Source organism: Doryrhamphus excisus, chromosome 19, assembly GCF_030265055.1.
Source record: "Doryrhamphus excisus isolate RoL2022-K1 chromosome 19, RoL_Dexc_1.0, whole genome shotgun sequence".
In the NCBI taxonomy this organism is placed as follows: domain Eukaryota; kingdom Metazoa; phylum Chordata; class Actinopteri; order Syngnathiformes; family Syngnathidae; genus Doryrhamphus; species Doryrhamphus excisus.
The window spans coordinates 14,045,178-14,067,720 of NC_080484.1; the positions used below are offsets into that span (position 1 = coordinate 14,045,178).

The 22,543-nt window shown below is 46.2% G+C and overlaps 1 protein-coding gene across 5 annotated transcripts; it reads right to left on the bottom strand.

The window, feature by feature from the left end:
- Window positions 1-1,209: 1,209 nt before the first annotated feature.
- LOC131107426 (bromo adjacent homology domain-containing 1 protein-like) lies at window positions 1,210-22,365 on the bottom strand. 5 transcript variants are annotated; one of them, XM_058057441.1, is made up of 7 exons: window positions 21,820-22,362; window positions 9,085-10,722; window positions 8,518-8,777; window positions 8,188-8,347; window positions 8,002-8,081; window positions 7,668-7,759; window positions 1,210-6,586 (listed from the first exon to the last, which is right to left on the bottom strand). In XM_058057441.1, the coding sequence occupies exons 2-7, from the start codon at window positions 10,700-10,702 to the stop codon at window positions 6,397-6,399; spliced, it is 2,400 nt and encodes a 799-aa protein (XP_057913424.1). In that variant the 5' UTR covers window positions 10,703-10,722; window positions 21,820-22,362; the 3' UTR covers window positions 1,210-6,396. The 5 variants fall into 5 exon arrangements, with proteins under 5 accessions (XP_057913424.1, XP_057913425.1, XP_057913429.1 ...); XM_058057442.1 differs by lacking the exon at window positions 21,820-22,362 and adding an exon at window positions 18,036-19,001; XM_058057446.1 differs by lacking the exon at window positions 8,002-8,081 and having other exon boundaries at window positions 6,439-6,586.
- Window positions 22,366-22,543: the final 178 nt, after the last annotated feature.

The window sequence follows — 22,543 nt, forward strand, 5'->3', positions numbered from 1 at the left end:
GAGGAAGAGTAGAGGAGCAAGTTAGCAGATTTTGTAGCCGTCTCCCCCCGGTTGGAAAAGCTGACTTTCTGTCTACGCCGCACTCGTCGGATTGACTTTGTTTTCTGTTGTCTTCCAGCAGATGCTCCTTCTTGCTGAGCTGTCCATCTTTTTCTGCAATGTGCTGCTATTGTCTCCCTGTTGTCGCCCCAGTCCCACAACAGTCCGTCGGCTGTCCAAAATCTAGCTTTGATGCTGTCATTACTTGTGAGACATAAATAAGACACATGCTTGTGTGTGTTGCTTAAAATGGGCTACAGTGGCGTGGACAGGAAGTGACATCGGTGCTTCAGAGTTGAGTTTTAGCTTGATGTGGTTTACGGTCAGTACAATAGGAATTGTTGTGCCTTTTTTGAAAAAATTCAAGATGCGTAGTGAAGCCTGAGTAAAACTTTTTTCTGTTTATAAAAACATGGCTGTTCAAAATATAGTTCAATTCCCTTGAAAAATTATTGTAAACACACGTTTATCTCCTATTAAAGCGGGGATGTTCAAACTCTACATCGTGAAAAATGAAAGGATGCAACGTTGCCATGTTGATATTCAAACTTTCTTCTGCAATCATTTTTTTCAATTCAATATTGGTCTGGTAATGATCATGCACCCCTGATGATTAGTTACTTGTGTTTTTTTTAATTTGTTTCTCATATTAGCATTTTTTAAATTATTTTTTTCTTTCATCCTACTAAAATGATGAAAGGATTTTTGTTATGCCTTTATTGTCGTAAAATTGCAGCTTTTTTATTTTTTATTTTTTCTTAGGAAAAACAATCAGACTGCACTTCCGGAATAACAAACAAAAACAGACTGTGTACATATATTTATACTGTTATTCTGTATATTTTGTATTTTCATATTTTGTATTTCATATTTTGTATTCTCATTCTTTTTTAATAGATGTGTATGCACCTACTACACCAAAACAAATTCCTAGTATGTGTTTGATCATACATGGCAATAAACCTTTTCTGATTCTGATTCTGATTGTGAGGATAAATTCCTAACATTTGGACTGGATTCCGCTCTTTAATGCAGCCGTGCTGCTTTTTTTCATTTTTTAAAGTATTTCTCTTTTCTTCTCATAATTCTTACTTTATTCACATCGTATTTTGACTTGCGACATTATAACCTTTGTCGCAAAAAATGACACCTTTATTCGTTTCTTCGTTTTAGATTTTAGTATAATGTTTCAATGTCTTGCTACTAAAATGACATATCAAAAGTATTCTTGTAAATTACGCTAATCTTTTTTTTTTTGCTTTCTTGTTAAATATTTTTAGAATTTGCCAAGGGCCAAAAAAAATACAGCTACGGCCCACACATGGCCCCCCAGCCGCACTTTGAACACCCCTGTATTAATCCAATACTCGCCCTTATTGTTGTTTCCCAGTCTGACCCAGCCAGTCTTCCTTGGTGTTATTATAGTACGCTAATCACTAGCTTTGCTAATGCTGCCATGCAGGCTAATGGCAGATAATGAGTGACAGGATGCGTGTGGAGGGGGTTACACTGGGGGGTTCTTGTTACACCTCCATCGTCCTAAGCAGACAAGTGAGCGACCTAAGTGAGCGACCTCATTAGGACCCGCAAAGTCCTTGCAAAGGGTCTATAGTGACCCTGATCCGCACGCTCGTCTCACTGCTGACCTCCTGTGGAGATTTGGATGCAGGACCTCCCTCCTTTTATTTCACTAAGGGGGTAAGGCGGGAGGTCCTCGCACACTTCCTATTTTCATCACATACAAGCGGACGAGCTTCCCTTTTGCACTGCTGCGCCCTGCAGAAGAGGGAAAAACAGCCGAGTGGTCTGAAATGCGAGGGGAAAAAAAGCACTCACACGCAAAATGTTCACAAAGGACTTCATTTCAAATGTATAAATAGTCTTTGAATGCAACTTGAAATCAGCAGGGATGTTACGTCATTTGACAAAAAAAGTGACAATAAATCTGATACACGCTTCTTTACTGCAAAAATATCCTAACTTTTTAAGTCCCCGAATCCCCAAATATATGAAAATATATGTCGCCAAGAAAGTACGCAGCACGCTTTCGTTTTGAGTGGTGACGCTTCCTGTGTGACGTCACAAAAAGGAACAAATATTAGCAGTGTTTGTAGCCCCGTTACACCAGCCTGGAAAATACAAGAAAACTTGGATTTTCTTGTATTGGGGGGGGGCATGAGACTTTTTGGATGCATATCTAGACGAAAGGCTAGCTGCATGGACGTATGGATGGATGGATGGAGGTATGGATGTATGGTGGAAGAAAAGCTCTTTCATTGCACACGCTATGTTTTCAAGGGGGGTGGGGGGGGGGCATCCTGTCCTACGCCAGGACTGTCAGGTGCACGTTTATCAGCACAAATCAATAGGACGCTCGGGTGGCCACCACTCAAACCCAGAGGTCACCTTTAAAAAGGTCAGCAAGGTCGGCAGGACAGCTCCCAGGCCTCAACCGTAATTCTTCTAATAGTGACCGAAGGTGTTTATTTGCTCAAGTGCAGAGAGCGACGGGCATTTAAAATCAGTTACAGCAAGACTCTAACAGCCTGACTTGAGTTTCTATTTGTGCTTCCTGTAAATAATGCAGTGCTGTGGGAGGCGGAGCTAAAGCTTCCCTACTTTAGGACGACCACCATAGTGTATTGGAAGCACCTTGTCCAAAATGTAGCCCTGATGCCGGAATGCTGGTAATGGATGGCTGGTAACTAGCCATGATGATCCAGCTCTGTCCTGGAAGTACTAACATGGCGGTGGACGAGACACCGCCATCGTTGTGGCCATAGTTTTCCAGGAGACCTGAGCCACATGTCCATATTTTTCCAGGAGACTTTAGAACATGTGTCCATAGTTTTCCAGGAGAGTTTAAAACATATGTCCAAAGTTTTCCAGGAGACTTGAGCCACATGTCCATAGCTTTCCAGGAGACTTGAGCCACATGTCCATAGCTTTCCAGGAGACTTGAGCCACATGTCCAAAGTTTGCCAGGAGACTTGAGCCACATGTCCATAGTTTTCCAGGAGAGTTTAGATCAAGTGTCCATAGTTTTCCAGGAGACTTGAGCCACATGTCCAAAGCTTTCCAGGAGACGTGAGCCACATGTCCAAAGCTTTCCAGGAGACTTGAGCCACATGTCCAAAGCTTTCCAGGACACTTGAGCCACATGTCCAAAGCTTTCCAGGAGACTTGAGCCACATGTCCAAAGTTTTCCAGGAGACTTGAGCCACGTGTCCATAGTTTTCCAGGAGAGTTTAGACCATGTGTCCATAGTTTTCCAGGAGACTTGAGCCACGTGTCCAAAGCTTTCCAGGAGACTTGAGCCATGTGTCCATAGTTTTCTCTGAGACTTTAGAACACGTGTCCATAGTTTTCCAGGATACTTGAGCCTCACGTCCAAAGTTTTCCAGGAGACTTGAGCCACGTGTCCATCGTTTTCCAGGAGACTTTAGTAATTTTCCAAGAGACTTGAGCCACATGTCCATAGTTTTCCAGGAGACTTTAGAACATGTGTCCATAGTTTTCCAGGAGACTTTAGAACATGTGTCCATAGTTTTCCAGGAGACTTTAGAACATGTGTCCATAGTTTTCCAGGAGACTTTAGAACATGTGTCCATAGTTTTCCAGGAAACTTTAGAACATGCGTCCATAGTTTTCCAGGAGACTTGAGCCACGTGTCCATCGTTTTCCAGGATAAAAGAAGGGAGAAACATTTGTAGATGAAATAGAGAATTTGCAGAACATGGCCTGAAGACGTGGAGATGACGATTGGTGGGATTTATCAGTACGATATCATAAATCCCTGAAATCAGCCGGATTATTCTTGTGCAACTCTTAATTATTACAGATACTTGTTTTCTTTCCCTGAGGATCTTCTGTTTGTGTTTGTTAACAATCCAAAGCACCCAGCGTCGATGTGAGCGGAGGCCACGATTGGAGGAAACATCTGGAGATGCCTCATGTGACTGCGTGCTTTGCTCTTGGCTAAAATGAAATTGCGTCCAACAAACCCATCATAGTTCATCATTCCCACAAAGCATGCCCTCAAAGAAGTGAATCCATACCTTCACACAGTATATTGTCCAGATGACCCCCCCCCCATATTACCAGGCTACCTAACCCGTGCTCACATGGCTTTTTACAAATCATCTAGAAGGGGACCTCCACACTTGGAGGCCAGCAACATATACTCCATGTGCCATCCCAGCAAAAGTACTACACGTACTTTGGTCTTGAGGATTCATGCACCTCATCACCTCCAACACGCAACCATGGCTTCCTTTCTGCATAAATACATATATTCATATAGATACTGTGTATTCACAAGTACTTCAAAGCTAAATCAATGGAATGGCTTCTGTCATGTTTACCGTACTGGACCAGTAGTACAACTGTAACAATACTACGATTACTACTACTACGACTACTATACTACTCAACTGATAGCAGCCATGACATCTTCACTATTTCATCAGCTACGATTACTGGGAATGCTTTAGTGCAATTTAACACGAGAATGAAGCAAAGTTCTGAGGAGGAATGGAGGAGGCGGGACTTGTGTGGTAACACTGGGAGGCGGAGCAACAGACCAGGAAGTGGCGAGACAAAGGGATATTGATGGAATGCGCTTGCTTAAATCTGGGCAGTGGACTTTCAGACCAAAGCAATGGATTCTTGAGCATTCATTCATTCATTCATTTTCTACCGCTTATCCTCACTAGGGTCGGGAGGGGGGGTGCTGGAGCCTATCCCAGCTGTCTTCGGGCAAGAGGCGGGGTACACCCTGGACTGGTGGCCAGCCAATCACAGGGCACATATAGACAAATTCCCACCCACATTCATACCTATGGACAATTTCTCCATATTGAGAGGAGCCAGATGATGTGGCTCAGGCATCATATCAGGATGCCACCCGGACACCTCCCTGGGGAGGAGGTCAGGGCATGTCCAACCAGTAGGAGGCCTCCCGGGGAGGCACCGGCATCCGTGCAGAGCCGAATCTGGGTTTTCCCTGCTTGGGCTGCCTGCCTCCGAGACCAGATCTTGGGTAAGCGGGAGAAGATGGATGAATGAAGCCACATATTAGAGAAGCTGGCAAACTGAGGTAGCAAAATATTATAGTGTAAAAAAAAAAAAAAAAACTTTATTATCACACTGTGCCATCTTGCTAATTTCCTTAGCATCGTGTCACGCTATTTACCGGGACGTGATGATATTTGACATGATATTTTTGATTGCAATCATTTCATTTCTATTATGTTACCTTGCATTCTTCTGTGTGTATGCTAGCATGCTAGCGGCCCAGCCTCCATTCACCCAGAGGCAAAAAGGCTCACTCCGTTCATGTTGTTGTTCTATGGGAAAAAAGAAACCCCCTTCCTGCTTGTTTGGAGGCGGAAGAGGAGGAAGACAGATGCGTGCACACGGCAATATGTTGATTATTATTATTTCATTATTATTATTATTTAATTTAATAATTATTATTATTTCCTTCATCGTGTGGTTCATTCATTTACTTCATCCGCGTCCCAGGACCAGGGCTTACGTGACCAGTCACCATGTAATCTCACCACTGCTACTATTTATGTAGCAGACATTGCTAACATCATCCCGCCACCACTGGAAACACAAACCATGCGTTTGTGCCAACTCTACCTATCGTTTACTCTAGCGCCCCCTGGTGAGCCTGATCAGAATAGAAGCGGTAGAGCAAGGATTGTTCAACTCATTAGTTTCCTGATTGGACCCATTAAAAAATAAATAAATAAATAAATAAAGGCTAAAAGGCGAGAAGAAGAAATCCGGAGCGACTTTGGTCGATGAGAGGAATATTTTAGATTGTGCAGAGCGTCGTTTGAAAAAAATGGGCAGCACAGAGGACGGCCAGAGAGATCGTCTTCCTGTCAAAAGAGCTGCTTTTGTTTGGTTTGATTGCCTGAAAGCATCCGGGACAAAATCATCATAAAACCAAAAACACATTCCCACATTTATCCACACCGACAACACTCGCTCTCCCAGCACCAAACTGTCCATTAGCTGCTCCTCCAGCCTGGATGCTTTACCACCCCACCCCGGAAGAAAAGAACCCTAGCCGCCAGAGCCCCCCCTGAGCCAGTGGCTTACAAATATGGTTTTAGCGCTAACATGCTAAACGGTCAGCCTGATCAGCATGCCTGGCAGGCAGAGAGATGGGGCAGTGGGTGGGTGGGGGGCTTGGGGGGGGGGGGTGTTAGTGGTGCATCCCACCCAGACATTGACTATTTATTGTAACCTCTTCAGCCAGCTAAAGGGCTATGTGCTTCTAAAACCGGTCCTTCAGCTGTAGGGGGGGGTGCAGTGTAGTGGATGCGGGTGTTAAAAATCCTACTGCAGGTTCTTCAGGATGCGTCCGTAGCGGAAGTCGTAGACGTGGCGGCACAGGTAGACCAGCTCCGGGTCCACATCGCTGGGCACACAGCGGTGGGAGGGGGGTGCGAAGTCCGTGCACGGGTGCACCGTGCTTGAGCCGCCGGGCGGGGCGCCTTCGGAACGTCGCTTCATCAAGGCACAATATCTGCAAACGCACAACAGCAAAGTTAAGTCGACATATTACACTTTATGTTTCATAAAGAACAGAGATTGATTACAAAATGAATGTGTTTGAATGAAATATGAAATATGCGTAAAAAAATGCGTAATTAGGTAGAAAAAAACATACATAAGTCGCTCTGGAGTATAAGTCGCACAAGGCCAAAAATGCATAATTAGGTAGAAAAAAACATACGTACATAAGTCGCACTGGAGTATAAGTCGCACAAGGCCAAAAATGCATAATTAGGTAGAAAAAAACATACATAAGTCGCACTGGAGTATAAGTCGCACAAGGCCAAAAATGCATAATTAGGTAGAAAAAAACATACATAAGTCACACTGGAGTACAAGTCGCACAAGACCAAAAATGCATTATTAGGTAGAAAAAAAACATACATAAGTCGCTCTGGAGTATAAGTCGCACAAGGCCAAAAATGCATAATTAGGTAGAAAAAAAACATACATAAGTCGCTCTGGAGTATAAGTCGCACAAGGCCAAAAATGCATAATTAGGTAGAAAAAAACATACATAAGTCACACAAGGCCAAAAATGCATAATTAGGTAGAAAAAAAACATACATAAGTCGCTTTGGAGTATAAGTCGCACAAGGCCAAAAATGCATAATTAGGTAGAAAAAAACATACATAAGTCACACAAGGCCAAAAATGCATAATTAGGTAGAAAAAAACATACATAAGTCGCACAAGGCCAAAAATGCATAATTAGGTAGAAAAAAACATACATAAGTCGCACTGGAGTATAAGTCGCATCTTTTGCTTGTAATTTACTTTACAAACTACTAGACCAAAACAGACATTACATCATCTTGGAAGGCAAGTTAACAATAGATCTAACAATAAAAGAATAGAGAACAGGCTGAATAGGTGTAAGATATGCTAACACAATGCTTATTCAGCTATGTTTATGTTTTTTATTTATAAGTCGCTTTGGAGTATAAGTTGCAGGAACAGCCAACCTATGAAAAAAAGTGCGACTTATAATCCGGAAAATACGTTAAATGAAACCACGTCTGACTCTGGTGAGACCCGGTTCTGTCTCTCACCTACAGTACTGGGCTAGCGGGAGGACGTAGCATCTGTCTTCAATGCAGGCCACGCTGTTCTCGTCTTGATGTCGAGAGGCAAAGATCTCGTTCTGCAAGCGGCAAAAAAAAAAAAACCCTCGTTTAGTTATCGAACGAGAAAAGGCTTGCATGCAGACAGCAGCGCTATAGTGACCATGAGAGGAGAGCGGCCATGTTGTGTTAGCCGTGTGACTGATAGCATCAGTGCCGTGATAATAATGTGCTCGGTCAGGAGAGGACTATCACAGACGTGTGCTTTTATTATTGTTTGTGCTGTAGCTTCTAGATTTGTCCGAGTCATGAACAGTGTCACCTCACAGTGTGCGCCGGGATCTCGGCCTCCCTGGGTGTGCTCAGGTCGGTAGTACCAGAAAAGACTCATCATCAGCTCCCCTGAGGCGGCGGATAAGCACGCGTGTGAGCACACAAACAACCTTGACCCTCCATCCATCCATCCATCCATCAATCAATCCTCCTGCCATGTTCTCATCTCCTGCACCTGATTTGGGATCCTCCCACAACGCTGATATCTTGGCCACGTACGGCAGGGATTTCTTCCTGGGACCCGATCGAAGCAGCACCGTGTCTCGAACGCGGATCACTTCACCGTCCCTCTCAACGCCTTCGTAGCACAGCCGGAGCGCCGTCTCATCCTCCCCCTGACACACAAATAGAGTCCTCCTTACAAACACCCAAAAGAAAACTGTCACACAATTATCTGCGCTCGCCCCGGGAGATGATTTTTTTTCCACCATCTTCTTCTGGCAAGCAGCTTTGAGAATAAATCTACTCTAAGAGAGAGACGATCTGCCGTGTAAGAAACACTCACCGCGATGAAAACCTCCTTCTCTGCGGGGGTTCCAACAGGCCGCCAGCCGTTGGTGGCGCGTCTGCGGACCACTTTCTTTAGTTTGCAAGGGCTCGGCGGGGATGGAGGAAGCTGCTGGGGCGAATGCCGGCGACCGTTGGCGGAGGCCTTGGTGCCCGGTGGGTTCTCTGCGGATGCTTTTAGCCCGGCCCGGGGCTGCTGCTGCAGGTGGGGATTAGTCTGGGTGGGACTGTGGTCACCCTGAGGGGAGGAGAAGGTCTCTGGAAAGAGAGAAGCGACAATGTCACACAGAAGCGGCTAACTTGACTAGCCCAGAGAACGCCTTAAGAAGATGTAGCTAGCGGAGGGTAACTGAAGGTTGTGGGTGGCTCGTCACGGTTCTGGTGTAGATATGCTTCAGTGAAAAGTCAGTCTTATCAGGGAAGATCTAAATCTGAGCCCCCAGCTACAGTATGTACAATGTGGGAGATCATAAGATACAAAACCTCTTCAGAGATGTTCACGCTTGCAACAAACTAGCGTGACAATTGGATAAGTGGGCCCACCCCTGAGGGGTTTTTGACAAACCTGTTTTGATGCCCTGCGAGCATCCGGTGCATCCCGCGCTGAAAGAGCAGCCCCTGCTGTGGAGAGGAGGCAGGTGTTGACACCTGCAGGTGTAGTTGTTGATTCCGCAGGCTTGGCCGCAACAAGGCGAGCCGACCGTGCTGCAGCAGGACGGGTGGGGCGGGTGGGGCATCCCCGATGTGTGTCTCACCGGAGCACCCGGCGGCTTGGAACCAATGGTCCGATCAGGGCATAAGCCGGGTGGGGAAAAACTCAGACGTCTGGACGTGAGCGGCGGCGCGGATGCTCCGGTGTGCGGCGGGTGTGGGGTGATGTGGACGTAGTAGCAGAGGCAGGGGTGGTGGCTGAGGGTCAGGGCGGGGTGGGAGTGGGTAAGGGGCGGCGAAGTGACAAGGCACTCACGCTTCACAGGGGCCACCGCCGAGCTGATGGGTTGATCACCTGACTCTGCGTAGGGTTGCTGACCCAGGAAGAAGGCCAGGCGGTGACAGTACTCCACGGAGCCCCCAGGGGGACAGCAGTAGCAAGGGCTCAGTTCGGTTTCCAGCTGCTCTTCCTTCACGTTTTTCAGCGAGTACCCGAGCATGCTGCGCGACTGGTAGCCCGTTTTGGCGACAGTACCGGACTCCCATTCCACTTTGGGCTCAAAGCCAGTCTTCTCTTTGCAAGCGGAGCAGCTACAGTGCATGGGGGCCGCCTTCATGGGGCTCCCTTTTAGTTTTGGTGAGCGCCCTTTGTGTTTGACTCGAGGGGGCTGTTTTTGGGGTGCAGCAGGATTCTTGCAGTCAGATGCGACGGAAGCGCTCGAGGGCGCTTTTACTCGTGGCTTCGTCACCGCAGACGAGCTGGTCAACTTCAGCAGGGCGGCGGCGTTGAGACCGGCCAGTCTCCTCGGTGTGGGTGTATCCAGAATGTCCAAACTCAACCTTCTACTCTCACCGACTCTGGTGGTTTTTCTCCTGACCTTCACAGAGATTCGGCACTGGTCTGGCTTGTGAGACGAGGAGGGTTTAGCAACATTCAGAGCTGGCGCGGTGGGGCTCCTGGCCGCCGGAAACCCACCCGGGGAAAGCGCTCCACTTGCGGGCTCCTCCTGTCTTTTAGCTTGTTTGACTGCCGGTTGGTCAGTGGCTCTTTCCAGTAGCAGGCTGTTCACCGCCTCGGCGTTGAGCGAGGCGAGGCGGCGCTTGCGTGGTTGCGAGACGTGTACGAAGTCACTCCGCTTGGATTTGACTTTTGATGTCATCTTGTCCTCTGGTCTTACGCCAATCCCACCTTTCCTGGCCTTGTCGGGCACCTTTCTCTCTACAGGTTTCTTTTGCCCGCGGGGGCTTTCCTCCAACCTTGTGAGGAGCACATGGCACCTAAGCCCCTCCCCCATTCTCCCCCTTAGTGGATACAACTTCCTGTCCCATTTTTTATCGCAGTCCAGTTTCTGGGTATGATCAGATCCCTTGTCCTTCATCATCTTCCTTCCGTGGACGACTGCACTTATCTTCTTGGTGCGGCCGAAGCGGAGAGAGCGCTCGGGCTGGTCGCCGCCCATAGCGCCACCATGCAGCCACGGAGGGCTGCGGTCCCGGTGTTGGTTGGAACCCCTTTGCTTGGTGTGGGTCATCACATGCTTCTTGACTGGGCCTGGGGGCACACGGAAATAAAGATGGTTTACTTTTGGCAGTTGTGGATCGGATCCAGACCTCATGGGCACCAGGCTTGTTTTGGGCAGCCATTTTATTTTTAGTCTTAGCCTATTGGGTGAAAAGTCACAGTTGAGTCATTTTTTTGTCTTAGTCTAGTTTCAGTAAAAAATAAATAAATAGTAAAGAAATTGTATGAGGGCTGCACGGCGGTCTAGTGGTTAGCGCGCAGACCTCACAGCTAGGAGACCAGGGTTCAATTCCACCCTCGGCCATCTCTGTGTGGAATTTGTGGGTTTTCCCCGGGTACACCGGTTTCCTCCCACATTCCAAAAACATGCTAGGTTAATTGGTGACTCCAAATTGTCCATAGGTATGAATGTGAGTGTGAATGGTTGTTTGTCTATATGTGCCCTGTGAAGCGGTTGAAAATGAATGAATTAATTAATGAAATTGTATGAGGAAAAAACCAAAGAGGACACATGACTTGTCACGTCCCATGTTTAGCTCGTCCCCGTTTCGATTTTGTCAACGATGGACTCTCACCATCGTTGAAGAAAACAACCCTGGTGTGCACCTTGGACACTTTTTGGTACTGGGGGAAACGAAAGCACCAGAGAAAGACCTAGCGATGAGGTGGTCAGAGCGCTTGGATCTCGAACCAAACCAGAAGCTTTCTTGCTGGGAGGCTGAAAGTGGTCAAAAGGAGGATCTTCATGGAAAGAAAGCAGATGGCACCAAACCAAACGGGGCGTTTCAGAGCAGGACCGATGATGAGTGTTGACAGTCGAGGAGCGCTACTGGCGATTTTGAGGCGTGGAGCAGGGACCATTAACATTATTTAACACATTTCCTTTCCGCTGACTTGAATGCAGACGTACTGAAAGAGCCCAGGCTGCTACAGTAAATGAAAACATGAAGCAAACACAACGACACCAGCCTCTGATTCACATTTAAAAAAGCACACACATCTGACTCATCGTTTACAGCTTCATGACCATCTCAATTCATAACCATCATTCTTTATTCATACAGCATTAAGACAACAACTCCTTCAGGCCTCTAACAGGAGAACGTCACACTTCTAAATCAATCTGACCATAGTCTGCACGTTCTTCTTTATGTCAAGAAGATGTACGCCAAAATGTGAGTTGATGGGATTGTTTATGTGTGAGACAGCTCAGGCTTAAGGAATGATTGACTCAGCATCTTTAGGTTAGGCCTGTCAAAACTAACTGGGTCATTAGACATTAAACATTTTTAGCCATGTCAAGCCACGCCCCCCCAATGCATAGCATCCCTACAGTCCAACACATCTACAGCAGTGCAACGCCGCCACGCCATATATTGGATCTCCAGCTCACAAACACTCACTGTCACTCCACCACAGCAAGGCGCCTTCAGGGGCACTCCGAAAATCACACAACAACATTGTTTGTATGAGTGTAAGTCAGGCCTGAATAAACAGAAAGACCAAGGCAGTATCATTATCATTATTAGGCAGTATTTCAGTAAAATACATTCATTTTCTACCACTTATCCTCACAAGGGTCGTAGGGGGGTGCTGGAGCCTATCCCAGCTGTTTTCAGGCGAGAGGTGGGGTACACCCTGGACTGGTCGCCAGCCAATCACAGGGCACATACAGACAAACAACCATTCACACTCACATTCATACCTATGGACAATTTGGAGTGTGGGAGGAAACCGGAGTACCCGGAGAAAACCCACTCATGCACGGGGAGAACATGCAAACTCCACACAGAGATGCCCGAGGGTGGAATTGAACACTGGTCTCCTAGCTGTGAGGTCTGCGCGCCACCCACTCGACCGCCGTGCAGCCCCACCATGAGGTAGACGTGACCAATCTAGTAAGATAGTGGTGCCTTTACAAAGATAACAATACTGGCTTATTGTTATTATTATTATTATTGTGCCTTATTATTATGAGGACTATTCTCTTCTATTCTATTCTATTGTATTCTAGAAAACTTTCCACATCTTCCAGAATCTGCACCTATTCCAGCTGTATTTCCTTTGGATTTGTGCTTACGGCAAAAGCAGTCTGTTTTAATTTATTCCACCTTGTGCGTGCTGGAGGCTGTCTTCGGGCGAGAGGCGGAGTACACCCTGGACTGGTCGCCAGCCAATCACAGGGCACATATAGACAAACAACCATTCACACTCACATTCATACCTATGGACATTTTTGGAATGTGGGAGGAAAACGCAGTACCCGGAGAAAACCCACTCATGCACGGGGAGAACATGCAAACTCCACACAGAGATGCCCGAGGGTGGAATTGAACACTGGTCTCCTAGCTGTGAGGTCTGCGCGCCACCCACTCGACCGCCGTGCAGCCCCACCATGAGGTAGACGTGACCAATCTAGTAAGATAGTGGTGCCTTTACAAAGATAACAATACTGGCTTATTGTTATTATTATTATTATTGTGCCTTATTATTATGAGGACTATTCTCTTCTATTCTATTCTATTGTATTCTAGAAAACTTTCCACATCTTCCAGAATCTGCACCTATTCCAGCTGTATTTCCTTTGGATTTGTGCTTACGGCAAAAGCAGTCTGTTTTAATTTATTCCACCTTGTGCGTGCTGGAGGCTGTCTTCGGGCGAGAGGCGGAGTACACCCTGGACTGGTCGCCAGCCAATCACAGGGCACATATAGACAAACAACCATTCACACTCACATTCATACCTATGGACATTTTTGGAATGTGGGAGGAAAACGCAGTACCCGGAGAAAACCCACTCATGCACGGGGAGAACATGCAAACACAGAGATGGCCCAGAGTGGAATTGAACCCAGGTCTCCTGAGTAAAATACATTTACACTGAATAACACTTCAAAAATGACGTGGTGTATTTGAATGCAACCCCTAGTGGCTCATCCCTAATGAGCTCATAATGACGAGTGTTTCAGAAGTGTGTTGATGCTGTACATAGAAACACTGTATATACAGTATACACTGTACAGTATACACTGTATATACAGTATCACTGTGTCCTGTCATTCAGCTCTCTTCAGAAAATTCGTCATTCATTTGACAACTGAGATTCATTGTATCCAAACTTGTGATCATTTGACAGGCCTACTTTACATCTGAAATATACTGACAGAGTTGTTTGATACACACACAATTTCTGTGTTGTGTGACATTGTGTACCAAGGTCTGAAACCGCTAACCCTCGACATACACAACGCTACTTTTATAGCGTAATGAAGGCAAGCAGCCAGCTAATCAAAGCCACACATCTGCATGGCTAAAAACCACGTCACACACCACCAACACCGACGGTTGTGTCTCCACAAATAGACTTAATGACACTGACGAGGAGGAGTAGGAGGAAGGAGGAAGGAAGACGTGTCTCACTTTGTTAAACATAACATCCACAGTAATGATAGTCCACATCTCAACATCATCAGGTTTTCATTTTTGCACATCACAAAGGATTGTTTTGATTTTAATACACTAATCCTTTGTTTATGGCGGTGAATTTTGCTTCCAGACTTGAACACAGTAAGTTTACTTCTGCAAAGTAGCATACTGTTATTAATACATGGAATATTTTCATAGCCATGGCATAGAAAACCTGTTTTTAACATTAGTAGAGCCCTCTAGACATGAAATAACACCCCTATAGTCACCTTTACTTTGTATTTCTACATAGTTCCTTGTTTTCTGGACAGTGTACTTCCTTGAAATGGCTTAACACTTATATTAGCCAGTATAGTAGACACAATGAGAGTAACTAAGCCATGTAAGATGGAGAGAAAACTCCAGGTTTCCCCCCCCCCAAAAAACGCATTTATTAAAAACAAAAAAATTAAAAAAAACTTCACTTTGGTTCCAATTTTCTACAAGAAAAGCTCTGATAAAACATTCCACTGTTCTCAAATATCTTACTTTTTATTTTTCTACACAAAATAAGATGAAAAATAAACAAATCAAGAATAAAGAAAATAAATCAATCAGTAATAAATAAATATAATAATAACAATAAAATGGCAAATAATAAAAACTTACATATATAACCACATATAGTTGGTGGGTAGACAAATTATTTTTTTCCAGATTAAAATGAACAAAGCATTATTAGAGCCCTGTAGACATGACAAAACACGACTATAGTCACATTTATACTCTTTTTATTTACAACATATTGCGCAACTGCAGGGTCTTGAGACACATGCTAACTCGCAAACTAGAGAGCTAGCGACCTAAACGGTAGCCTTCAAGTTATTTACTTTAAATTTAAATGGCCAAACTTACCACTTCCACACGGATAGGGAGGATAACTATTAACAGTTATTTAACCTTTAACATGAACATGAATCAAACGTAATAATTTTTTCTGGGTACATGATACCATACAGCATCCATATCAAACTTGCGCGGGCCGCACGAACATTCAACTTTCATATCAAGGCGGGGGCCACAAAATAGTGTCCTGCGGGCCACATTTGGCCCGCGGGCCTCGTGTTTGAGACCCCTGGTCTAGTGGGTGTCTCACTGAACAGTTAGTGGCACCTAGTGGCCACTGTGGAATACTACATTCACAATTACAATTAATTATGTTACAATTAATGTTTCTTCTACACGGCTCATAGTCCAAGTATCATTCAGGAAGAAAACGAAAGCTAAAAATGTCACCAGACTGTAGTTACTGGTGCTGCTGCTGGGAGGGGGTCGGGGTGGGGGTGGGGGGGGGGGGGGGGGGGGGGCGTGTGATGTAACGTAATGTCATGTAATGCAGGTAGCCAACTCTGTGAAGATCACATCTCGTCGTGCGGTAGCGCTCTGGCCGTCTTTTAAAGCCCGTTCAGCTTCCAGGAAGTGGTTTCCCATTCCCGGTAGATGAATGAGGCGGCGCTTAAACGCCTTGAAAACAGCAGGCGTGTTCTTCACACATACTTTTGTCCGCAATCCTAAAAGGCATAAACATTTTGGAGCAGCTACTGTTACTACAACACCAACAGGAGTTCCTGGGGTGTCGCTGCTCTCCCTTTTCACTGTGTGCTACCAGATTGTGCACCTCCATGGAAACAGCACCATCAAGACTTGTTTTAGTCGGAGGAACCAAAAATAACCGGCGTGCAGCCCAACACGCTGTAAAAAATGATAAGGGAAGCAAGGTCGGATGCAATAATATGTAAGCCGAGCCAAGTCAGCGTGGAGTAAATATCTTTTTACCAGGTAACAGCAAAATGTGTGTGAAATAGTAATCAGGGAAAACTGCTGGTCTCAGCTGAGTCAATTATAGTCAAATATACAGCATATTCATAAATGTGCAGAATTTGCACCAGCCCCCCCCCCCGCCCCCAGACATGGACATTTTCATAGCATGCCCTTCTATACCAATCATAGTCATGCAAAACAACAATTATGCCTTTACAAAGAAAATAATGCTCTATTAGCGGCGCGGCGGTCTAGTGGTTAGCGCGCAGACCTCACAGCTAGGAGACTAGGGTTCAATTCCACCCTCGGCCATCTCTGTGTTTCGATGTACAGCATCGAAACACTCGTCATGATGAGCTCATTAGGATGAGCCACTCGGGGTTGCATTCAAAGACACCACGTCATTTTTGAAGTGTTATTCTGTGTAAATGTATTTTACTCAGGAGACCTGGGTTCAATTCCACCCTCTGCCATCTCTGTGTGGAGTTTGCATGTTCTCCCCGTGCATGCGTGGGTTTTCTCCGGGTACTCCGGTTTCCTCCCACATTCCAAAAACATGCTAGGTTAATTAGCGACTCCAAATTGTCCATAGGTATGAATGTGAGTGTGAATGGTTGTTTGTCTATATGTGCCCTGTGATTGGCTGGCGACCAGTCCAGGGTGTACCCCGCCTCTCGCCCGAAGACAGCTGGGATAGGCTCCAGCGACCCTCGTGAGGAAAAGCGGTAGAAAATGAATGAATGAATAACACTTCAAAAATGACGTGATGTCTTTGAATGCAACCCCTAGTGGCTCATCCCTAATGAGCTCATAATGACAAGTGTTTCAGAAGTGTGTTGATGCTGTACATAAGAAACACTGTGAGGTCTGCGCGCCACCCACTCGTCCACTGTGTAGCCCCACCATGAAGTAGACGTGACCAATCTACAGTAAACCTCGGATATATCGGATTCAATTGTTCCCACTGGTTTTGTCCGATATAAGCGAAATCCGTTATATGCGTATACCGGAAAATGTCAGTTTTACGCATATATCGCATTTATATCCGGTATATGCGTAAATCGGATTTTATCCGTTATAAAAAGGCACTTACTTGACTATGTTTCCAATGTACCTGGACGCGCAGGCAACGCTGCAAATGACGTCGTATAGCGGCCTGTCACGATCCGGCGAATCGGAGCGCCACGATGCGGCCATCCGATATATGCGAGGGAAATTTAATGGAAATGCATTGGAACGGGACTGGAGATTTTGTCCGAAATAGGCGAAATCCGTTATAAAAAATCCAATATATGCAATGAATTTTTATTGGAAATGCATTACAGAAAAATCGGTTCTTTTTTTTATCTGTCCGTTGTGAGCGAATTTCCGATATATCCGAGTCCGATATATCCGAGGTTTACTGTAGTGAGATAGTGGTGCCTTTACAAAAACAACAATGCTGGCTTAGTGTTATTATGGGCCAGTAATGAAGTGACAAGATGAGCAAGCCAAAGCATTGCAAAGGTTAGCATGTCGCCCAGTGACACGTTAGACAGGACGGCCAACAGGAGGCGTTGGCATGTTGAGCTTGGAGGAGATGAAAAAGAATTCCAAAGCGTCAAGTTTTCAGCCTTCTGTGTGTGTGTGTGTGTGTTTGTGTGTGTGTGTGTGTTTGTGTGTGTCTGTCCTCCACACACACACATGCATGCGTGTTACGGTATGAATAACACGAATAGAGCAGGATGGGATACAGTAAAGATACACGTCGCTTGCCCAGCCGAAGAAGCCAGTCAGGCTGGGGGAGAATGAGGGAGGAAAAGGGAGGCAGACGCCTATATAGAAGCCAAATAAAAAGGTACCTCCACCCCTCCCTCAACGATCACATTTTCGAACCCTCATTAGCGACACGGCGGCGGACACGACCGAATGCCCGAGCAAGAAGGGACCCAAAGAGGAGGAGGCTCCAGCCGGCGTGAGGCTCCACACCTCCCTCTCTCCCTCCCCCCTATTTCCCCCCCTTCCACCGCCTCGACAAATAAATATGACATTTTAAAAGAATTGCCTTCGCCCCCTCCCCTTTCCTTCGGAACAACTTGAAGCACCAAGCGACGACAGCGATCGAAGCGACAACTTACCGCCGTACTTCCTGCCTGCCTGCCTGCCTGACTGCCGGGAGGGGGCCGTCGAACGAGTGAACGTGTGCCGGGGAGCGAGACGAGGGAGCCGGACTGGTGCGATGGCACGGCTCGGTAAACTGGGAGAGTTGGGGAGGAGGGGAGGACGATCGCTGGCGCTGTGGGTGTGTGTAACTGTGCGTGCGTGCGTGCGTGCGTGTTCTTCCTGGTTGTGCTCTCACCGTTGTCAAGCGAACTGAAACCGAATCGAGATCAGTATCGTGGCTTCCTTCCATAAACGGCTTCCAAGAGTCCAGTTGATTAAAACAGTCCACTAGCTGGCCTCTCTTTCGTATCCTTGCACTTTTTCCTGTCTGTCTTTTTAATATCTACAGCACTGATATCCAACCGGCAGCTCGTGGGCCAAATGTGGCACGTGAGTGACATCAGATATTAGAATGATATCAAAAGTGGCCTGTGAGTGATATGACAGCGGACTGTGAGTGATATTAGAGTGGAACATGAATGATATCAGAGTGTTCTGTGAGTGATATTAGAGCGGGAACATGAGTGATATCAGAGTGGCCTGTTATAGCTGAGTGGAACATGAATTATATCAAAGTGGCCTGTGAGTGATATTAAAGTGGGAGGACATGAGTGATATCACAGTGGCCTGTGAATCATATTAGAGTAGAACATGAGTGATATCAGAGTGGCCTGTGAGTGACATTAGAGTGGGACATGAGTGATATCAAAGTGGCCTGGGAATTATACTAAAGAGGAACATGCATGATATCAGAGTGGAATGTGAGTGATATTAGAGTAGAACATGAATGATATCAAAGTAGCCTGGGAGTGATACTAAAGAGGAACATGAATGATATCAAAGTGGCCTGGGAATGATATTAGAGTGGAACATGATATCCGAGTGGACCATGAATGATATCAGAATGGCCTGTGAGTGATATTAGAGTGGGACATGATATTCGAGTGGGACATGAGTGATATCAGAGTGGCCTGTGATATCCGAGTGGAACATGAATGATATCAGAGTGGACTGTGAGTGATATTAGAGTGGAACATGAGTGATATCAGAGCGGACTGTGAGTGATATTAGAGTGCCCCCCCCCCTCCCGACAGGCACATGAATGATATCAAAGTGGCCTGTGAGTGATATCAAAGTGAGTGATGAGTGATATCAAAGTGGCCTGCGAGCGATATCGGCGTGGCCCATGAGTGATGGAGTTGACAACATAGTAGGCGTGGTCAGGGGAGGAGCTCAGCAAAGCGTTTTGGCCAAGAGGACAAGAATGTAGATTTTCCCTATTTGTGACTTAGCATTCATGACTTAGCATTCATGTACAGAAAGTACTTCTGATACTGCCAGTTGATGCTAATATGCTGCTAGTATTTCCATGGAAGTGTTAAGGTGCCAAAAATAAGTTAGTGCCGTGCAGCAACTTTATTGTTTCATTTAAGTGACACAATCGATCAATACCCGCAAGCTGAATCATTCACTGCCGTGATTCCAGTACCGACTCATCACAAGTTCTTCCTGTTGTATCATCTGGACAGAAGCAAAGAAGTGTAGAGGTGTATTGATTGACGGGGTGGGGGGGGGGGGGGGGGCATGAAATGGTAACCTATTGATGATGTCAACCGCAGATAATTTGACATAGCAAATGACTTCCTTAGAGAACACCAGGATGTCATCAATTCATACACAACGCACACAGCAGCCAATTATTCCCGTAGCACACGCTTCCCAAAAGGGCTTTGTTCCCGGCTTATGTCCCCAACCTGGACTGCATGCCGACTGCAACTCCAATGATGGATGATTATTTACAGCGAGTCAGTCTATGCTCTTATTCATGTCTTAGTTTCTCTGTTTATATCTAAATACTGATGTAAAGGTATTATTTCACGTCTCTGTGGCTCTAATAATGTGAAAATTACAATCCTAGTTCTCGGAAATTCATTTATCACAGCTGGGTCTGGAACCAATTGGCCGTGATAAACGAGGGCTAGCTAACCGTGATGAATGTTCCCTTATACCGGAACATCCCATTACATGAGCGCTCCATCCCACAGTGTGCATGGCGTGACGGTGCCGCCATCACTTTTCCACAGCCCGGAGTGCCGCGTTTAGCTAAAGTCAAAGCGTACAAGCGAGACGGAGAGCTGAATCAAATGTGAAAAAGAGGCAACGCGCTGAAGATGTTTCTTCAGTTCCGGATCAGCTACACCCGGGTCTTACTGCTCCTTGAGTAGTACAACTGGACTCCTGCAGACTGAAGGTAGCACGCGTAAATGCTAATGCTAATGCTAACATGCATCAGTTTCCAATGGAATACATCACATCATCAATTCCACAGTTCCACATCTCCAAAAGGAGTCGGAAGAAGCAAAGCTTATTAAATCCTACCCCCTCCCCCACCCCATATGTTGCATTTGTTCACTTCCTGCCTTCCTGGTATGATTTTATTCATTCATTTTCTACCGCTTTTTCCTCACAAGGGTCGCGGGGGTGCTGGAGCCTATCTCAGCTGACTGCGGGCGAGAGGCGGGGTACACCCTGGACTGGTGGCCAGCCAATCACAGGGCACATATAGACAAACAACCATTCACACTCACATTCATACCTATGGATAATTTGGAGTCGCTAATTAACCTAGCATGTTTTTTGGAATGTGGGAGGAAACCGGAATACCCGGAGAAAACCCACGCATGCACGGGGAGAACATGCAAACTCCACACAGAGATGGCCGAGGGTGGAATTGAACCCTGGTCTCCTAGCTGTGAGGTCTACGCGCAAACCACTCGACCACCGTGCCGGTATGATTTTATTTTTAAAAAAAATTACACATATGAAGTGGTGTAACCATAATGGTGATGTCTTTCCAACCATAACAATATTGATCATATATATAAATAACCATCCAAATTGTGATATATAATAACAATAAACCCAACATGACTGGTTGAAGACCCTCATCCTTGTATTTAGCAATCAAGTTTCTTGAATGGGCTCATCCTTGTACATTGGTTGACTTCCTTACTCAATCCCTTCCATTGTTTGATTCCACATACGGTATCTTCTGTTTGTCCACCTTTGACCCCCGACGGGGACACTTTGGACCTGTGGGTTGTGACTTCGATACTTGACTCAAAAGTCACTAGTCTGGGTTCATACAGTTAAATACTACGCAGTCTTTTCTGGTTCTGGAATTTGTCCTGGTGGGATTAATGGTCTCTACTCTACCTTGAGACACAAGTGGACTCATTTTGGTGTCTTTTAAGTGGACGTGGTGGAATTAAATATGGACTTTTTACACCTTTGTCTTCTCTGTTCCACTTTTAAGGGCTACTTTTTCATCCCGGATGAGGTACGGAGACTTGAGTGCCCAAAGCCGCTGTGGTCCAACACCAGTCTGACTAGACGCCCTCGACACTGTGACAGTTTGGGAACACGCCTGTACCTTTTTCCAGGTCAGCGGTTGGTCCTAATGGGGCGTACACCGCAAACCCCGGCAGGCACAAATGGGCTCCAGTAATGTGGGGGAACAAATCAGGCAGTTTTATGAGAGTGTATCCACCATTAGCCATATTTTTGGTGGACTACAATGTTTGCTTTGCACTTTACAGGCTTGCTGGAGGGGAAACTCAAGTGCGAGACTACACCCCCCCCCCCCCCCCCCCTTAGCAGCGCCACTGTTAGATTTACTACAGTATAGGATCACCATTAGATCACACTTGACTCCGATTACGAATGATGAAAATAATAATAATAATAATGTAACCTTACCGGGATGTCGTCGATCTTCTGTGGACGAACGGTCCGGTTAACGAACAGCCAGCCTGCCCACACTCCCACCCAGCAAGACTCCCCCAAACGAGGTCTGTCTGTCTCGCTTCCTCGGCGAGGACCGCAAGCGAACAACTCGGAGCTTCCACCGCCGAAGACGAGCACGCTTCCCCCCGCGTCCCATGCACTCCACTCCCCGTCGAAGAGCTCAACGGCTCGGATCTCGATAGCCGCTTACACGGAGACGAGTACACGGAGCTTTGGGTTGGCCAGCGTGGGCAGCAACACAACAGCCAGCAACAGCAGCGAGGATCGGGATGGCACACGGGCCGAGCCCTGTCCCCCTCTCGCCGGGGCGCAAAGTCAGCAGATGCTGCCTTCAAAAGTCTCCTCTCTGGTTGACGTTTGCTGCCTTTTCTTTTCTTCCGATGTTTTTACATAACAACAAGAAGAGGAACGTCCCACACAAACCTACTTCGCTGCTGCTGTGGAGCATGTGATGGCAACATGGTGAGCCTTTTAAAGGGGTATCCACGCGTGACTCGCACACGCACACGCACACACGTACGCCACCTTCGCGGGGGAGCTCGACTGTGACGTTCCTGTGTTGATGCTAGCACCTGTTTACCTCCTGTTGCACGCCATTCCACGCATATTTCTCTTACTGTATATACAGTACATACACTGACCCCCACCCCAACACACCCACCCCTATAGGAATGAA

Excerpts from the sequence above, each read along its gene's own strand:
- LOC131107426 (XM_058057441.1), bottom strand. The coding sequence starts at position 10,702 with ATGACCCACACCAAGCAAAGGGGTTCCAACCAACACCGGGACCGCAGC. Across the intron at positions 8,348-8,517 it reads AGAAGGAGGTTTTCATCGCG|GGGGAGGATGAGACGGCGCT; the intron begins GTGAGTGTTTCT and ends TTTGTGTGTCAG. Across the intron at positions 7,760-8,001 it reads ATCCCGGCGCACACTGTGAG|AACGAGATCTTTGCCTCTCG; the intron begins GTGACACTGTTC and ends TGCCGCTTGCAG.